The sequence below is a fragment of the Pristiophorus japonicus genome, chromosome 8 (genome assembly GCF_044704955.1).
Source record: "Pristiophorus japonicus isolate sPriJap1 chromosome 8, sPriJap1.hap1, whole genome shotgun sequence".
Taxonomy (NCBI): domain Eukaryota; kingdom Metazoa; phylum Chordata; class Chondrichthyes; family Pristiophoridae; genus Pristiophorus; species Pristiophorus japonicus.
Window position 1 is genome coordinate 159562206 of NC_091984.1, and position 6000 is coordinate 159568205.

A 6000-nucleotide genomic window follows, 5' to 3' on the forward strand; every position below is an offset into this window, starting at 1 on the left:
TTTCCCCCATTGAGAACCTTTATTCCTGCTCTAGCTTTGGTCTTTTCCATAACTATGCTAAATCTAACTGAATTATGATCACTAGCACCAAAATGCTCTCCCACTGATACCCCTTCCACCTGCCCAGCTTCATTCCCTAAAACTAAGCCCAGAACCGACCCCTCCCTTGTTGGGCTTGCTACGTACTGGCTATAAAAGTTCTCCTGAATGCATTTGAAGAAATCTGCGCCCTCTATACCTTTGACACTGATTCCATCCCAGTTAATGTGAGGGGAGTTGAAATCCCCGACTATTGCTGCCCGATTGTTTTTGACCTTCTCAGCAATTTGCCGATATATTTTCTCTTCTATCTCCTTCTGACTGTTTAGGGGTCTATAGTACACTCCCAGCAGTGTGATCGCCCCTTTTATGTTCATCAGTTTAACCCATATAGCCTCATTTGATGATCCTTCTAACATATCATCCCTCTGTCAGAGGTGCTATCTTTCAGATGAGACGTTAAACCGAAGTCCCGTCTGCTCTCTCAGGTGGACATGAAAGATCTCATAATCACTACTGGAAGGGCAAGGGGGTTCTTCCCAGTGTCCTGGCCAATATTTATCCCACAACCAACATAGTTAAAATCGATGATCTGGTCATGATCTCATTGCAGTCTGGGAGCTTCATAGAATCAGAGAAATTTACAGCATGAAAGGAGGCCATTCGGCCCATCGTGTCCGCGCCGGCCGACAAAGATCTACCCAGCCTAATCCCACGTTCCAGCTCTTGGTCTGTAGCCCTGTGGGTTACTGCATTTCAGGTGCACAATAAAGTACATTTTAAATGTGGTGAGGGTTTCTGCCTCTTCCACCCTTTCAGGCAGTGAGTTCCAGACCCCCACCACCCTCTGGGTGAAGACATTTCCCCTCTAAACCTCCTACCAATTACTTTAAATCTATGCCCCCTGGTTGTTGTCCCCTCTGCTAAGGGAAATAGGCCCCTCATAATTTTATACACCTCAACCTCCTCTATTCCAAAGAAAACAACCCCAGCCTATCCAATCTTTCCTCAAAGCTAAAATTCTCCAGTCCAGGCAACATCCTTGTAAATCTTCCTGTGTGCAATTGGTTGTAAAGCACCTTGGGACATCCTGAAGTTGTGAAAGGCGCTATATAAATTCAAGGCTTTCTTTCATTGAAATGGGAGGGCCCTGATCCTGACCCTCGCCCTTTGTCCGTGCACTCGGACCTTCCAGGACCCTGCCTGACCCCGGTACACTGAGGCTAATTGTAGCCTCACCCTTGACCTCACCCCGGTGCTGGGCAGCAAGCTTTTAGATGCAATCTAGAAGCTTCTACACCGACACCCAACATGAAGCCTTGCTGAAGTGTGTTTATACAAGTGTGTCGCAATGTTCCCGGATAAAGTTCTCCCGATCTGTGTGTGATCTGAGCTTTCTCACTGCTGAGCCTGTTTCCCCTGTATCCACCCATCTACAGTTCGAGCTTCCTGCCAGTGAACAGCGTCTTAACGGGACACTCAGTCTTTACCGACTCTTACTGTTAACCATTTCAGTGCTGAATGTGTGCCAACCCTGCACTGCAGATGTTTATACAACAGTCCAATATGATTTTGAGTATCAGCCGTGGCTCAGTGCGTTGCACTCTCGCCTCTGAGTCAGAAGGTTGTGGATTCAAGTCCCACTCCAGGGACTTGAGCACAAAAATCTAGGCTGACACTGCAGTGCATTGCTGAGGGAGTGCTGCACTGTTGGAGGTGCTGTCTTTCGGATGAGACATTAAACGGAGGCCCCGTCTGTTCTCAGGTGGATGTAAAAGATCCCATGCCAGTATTTTGAAGAAGAGCAAGGAAGTTCTCCCCGGTGTCCTGGTCAATATTTATCCTCAACCAACATGACAAAAGAACAGATTATCAGGTCATTATCACATCGCTGTTTGTGGGAGCTTGCTGTGCGCAAATTGGCTGCCGTGTTTCCCACATTACAACAGTGACTACACTCCAAAAGTACTTCATTGGCTGCAAAGCGCTTTGAGACGTCCGGTGGTTGTGAAAGACGCTGTATATATTTTTTTAATCACCTTAACATCAAACGTATTTATATTTAGATTAAACTTATCAAGTGAGACAAAGAAGATGAAGAATTAGTGTTGCTCGCCTCTAATGGTTAATCACCAGCCAGGAGTTCATTAACCCAACTCTCCGTTATCAGATGTGAATTATCCCCACACGGAAACACTCACAGTGACACACAAACATACAGACTAATATACACCTATTAAACATCCTTCTCCTCCCTTTCAGGCCGAGGGAAGACACCACCCACGCTGACCCTGCTGCCCCCCTCCCCGGAGGAGGTCACGACCAAGGGCACTGCCACCCTGGTGTGCCTCGCCGATCACTTCTACCCCGATGCGGTGGAGGTGGAGTGGAAGAAGGACGGGGCGACCATTTCGGCCGGGGTCCAGACCAGCGACTACCTGCGAGCTTCGGACAACACCTACAGTGTCAGCAGCCTGCTGACCCTCTCTGGCTCCGACTGGGAGTCCAACGCCAGATTCTCCTGCAGCCTCACCCACGAGAGCCTCTCCTCTCCCCTCAGCAAGGGCATCAGGAGAGCAGAATGTGCGTAGTGTGTCAGGGACAGTCCGCGGGGAGACGCAACTTTAAATAGAACAGGGGGTGAGCCGGGAGGGCAAAGGTCATTGTCAGCACTGCATTTCTACTCTCTTCCTTCTCGGGACTGGGTCAGGGAAAGCATCTGAGGGTCAGGGGGTAAGGCACGTTATTGGGCCAGTGTAGAGGGAGCTTTACTCTGTATCTAACCCGTGCTGTACCTGCCCTGGGAGGGTTTGATGGGACAGTGTAGACTCGTGCTGCCAAGTAAAACCTCTCGAAGATGCTGAAGACTGTCAGCAGAGTAAAACTAATGTTAAACTGCGAAGTGCCGCTTCAGTAAGCAGACCCCCTCCCTGCTGTTACAATTCAAGGTTTTGTCCACATTTAAAGGGACAGGATTCTCACGGTGTGGAGAAAATCCCCACAACTGTTTTAATAAAGCTGCATTCTCCCTGTGAATGTCTCCAGCTCGCTCTCGCTGGGCTGTTTATTCAAGTCTTGTTTCTGTAAATGTGAATCTGTAAAAGGCAATAAACGTGAAGAATATTCAGTCTGTGTCAGGCGAGTGATTTGGAAATGTCCCACCTCCCCCTCAGCTGGATTGGCTACATTTCAGTAAGTGTCTGTCCTGATTGACAGCCCACCCAGCCAATCAATGGCACGTAAGCAGGAGATTTGATTCAAAGCCAATTATCAATCATTTTAAAACGATCAATTTGACCTCAAACCCCTGGAATGCACAAGATTAAACACAGAGACACAAAGTTGCTGGGATTAAACCCTCCCAGTCTGAGCATTGGCTCTCACTCTGCACACTGGAGGTGTTGGGGCAGCCCCCGATGGTGGGATCGCACTGTGCTCTCTGTGCTGACTGCTGGGGGCAAACTGGGGCCAGGAGGCCACAGTCATAATGTTGCATTCTCTCTCCTTAACATGTGGCTCGTGGCAGCACAAAACTGTACCGAGTGAGGCCTCAGCTTAGGGAGAGGAGCAGTCAGTGTATCACCGTGTACATGTCCCTGAGTGTTAGTGTGGCTTACTCAGCACCGCCTGTAGATGTGTGTGTGTGTGTGACTGTTACCCAGCACCGTCTGTAGGTGTGTGTGAGAGAGACTGTTATCCAGACTGTCTGTAGGTGTGTGTGTGCGCATCAGTCTCACACACACACCTACAGACAGTCTGGGTAACAGTCTCGCACACACACACACCTGCAGACAGTCTGGGTAACAGTCTCGCACACACACACCTGCAGACAGTCTGGGTAACAGTCTCGCACACACACACCTGCAGACAGTCTGGGTAACAGTCTCACACGCACACACCTACAGTCTGGGTATGTGTGTGCGAGAGAGAGAGACTGTTACCCAGACTGTGGGGATGTGTGTGTGTGTGACACACATACACTTACACATAGTATGGGAGTGTGTGTGAGAGACTGTTACCCAGACTGTCTGTAGGTGTGTGTGTGTGTGTGTGACACACATACACTTACACACAGTATGGGAGTGTGTGTGAGAGACTGTTACCCAGACTGTCTGTAGGTGTGTGTGTGTGTGTGACTGTTACACATACAGCTACAGACAGTCTGGGAGTGTGTGTGAGAGAGAGACTGTTACCCAGACTGTCTGTAGTTCCCTCACCTTGTTTCCCTTCCCTGCGTGATGTGTGATTTGAGCCGTATGGAGCCCAGGCCATTTTACAGAATGGAAGACGACAGCCATTATAAAGTTGGTGCCTTACTTCCCCCCCATGTCAGTTACACTCAGGAGACTGGATGCCTGCAATGCTGGTGTGTCTGCAATTGCCGCTGTCAGGAAGTTAAGACGCTGCATATACAGGGGCCTGGTCAATCAGGCCGGTGACCCTGGTCCCAGTGGCCAACGGGACAAAGTCTTTCAGTTGCTCAGTTGTGTGGAGCCTTGCGACTGACGCCAATGGGATGATGTGTTGAAGTGAAGGAGATGTGAATGGGATCTTGCTGTGCAGGGCCCAAGATTTGGGCGGGTCACAGAACACAGGCAGACACAAGCCACAGTGAGTTTGTTTATTCTTGAAAATACAATTGTTACAAATACAAGCGGGTCCTAGGGATGGCTGCAGCAGTGAGCCATGGAGGAGGAGAGCTGGGAATTACAGACACACACACACACACAATGACCGAGCCTGGTCACTGGGAATAACAGACTGTAGGTTAAGCATAAAATCTCTACTATTCCAACTACTTTTAATATCTAACCCGTTTGAAAATTAAAGAAACAAGATAGATCATTTGTTCTTTATACATTGTGCAAATTGAGTTCTTGATCCGTGACTCTGTCGTGTCCACACACATCAGTTTGTGAAGACTGAAAGGGAAGGAGGTGGGGATATCCTGCGGGACCATCCTGGCAGAATGTTTAGCGCGTGCACTGTATGTCCAGTGAGGGCCGGAGGGGGCCTGGGAACCAACCTGAGCAAAGCTTCTCCATCTATGTGGGTGAGTGGTGGGAGAGAGAGAGAGAGCATTCTCAGTCAGGGTAAAGAGAACGAGAACATTCTCAGCCCGTGTGTACAGAGAGAGACCAGTCACAGTCCATGTGTGCAGTGAGAGAGAGGGACCGTTCCCAGTCCGTGTGTAGAGAGAGAGAGAGAGAACATTCTCATTCCGTGTAGAGAGAGAGAGACCGTTCTCAGTCCGTGTAGAAAGAGAGAGAGAGACTGTTCTCAGTCGATGTGTAGAGAGAGAGAGAGGGAGAGAGAGAGAACATTCTCAGTCCGTGTGTAGAGAGAGAGAGAGAGAGAGAGAGAGAACATTCTCATTCCGTGTAGAGAGAGAGACCGTTCTCAGTCCGTGTAGAAAGAGAGAGAGAGACTGTTCTCAGTCGATGTGTAGAGAGAGAGAGAGAGAGAGAGAGAGAACATTCTCAGTCCGTGTATAGAGAGAGAGAGAGAGAGAGACCATTCTCAGTCCGTGTGTAGAGAGAGAGAGAGAACATTCTCAGTCCGTGTATAGAGAGAGAGAGAGCGAGACCATTCTCAGTCCGTGTGTAGAGAGAGAGAGAGAGAACATTCTCAGTCTGTGTGTAGAGAGAGAGAACATTCTCAGTCCGTGTGTAGAGAGAGAACATTCTCAGTCCGTGTGTAGAGAGAGACCGTTCTCAGTCCGTGTGTAGAGAGAGAGAGAACATTCTCAGTCCGTGTGTAGAGAGAGACCATTCTCAGTCCGTGTGTAGCGAGAGAGAGAGAGACCATTCTCAGTCCGTGTGTAGAGAGAGAGAGAGAGAACATTCTCAGTCCGTGTGTAGCGAGAGAGAGAGAGACCATTCTCAGTCCGTGTGTAGAGAGAGAGAGAGAGAACATTCTCAGTCCGTGTATAGAGAGAGAGAGAGCGAAACCATTCTCAGT

The 6000-nt window shown here is 49.0% G+C and overlaps 1 protein-coding gene across 4 annotated transcripts in view; it reads left to right on the top strand.

Annotated features, from left to right (window-relative positions):
* The window catches only part of LOC139268782 (2-5A-dependent ribonuclease-like), a 103009-nt gene extending 99923 nt beyond the window's left edge, over positions 1-3086 (top strand). For 2 of the 4 annotated variants that reach the window (XM_070887469.1, XM_070887470.1), the window contains one exon: positions 2302-3086. In XM_070887469.1, coding sequence (XP_070743570.1) covers positions 2302-2671 — 370 coding nt within the window. In that variant the 3' untranslated portion in view covers positions 2672-3086. The remainder of the gene's footprint in view (positions 1-2301) is intronic. The other 2 variants (XR_011594107.1, XM_070887473.1) reach the window with 2 other exon arrangements.
* The last annotated feature ends 2914 nt before the right edge of the window (positions 3087-6000 follow it).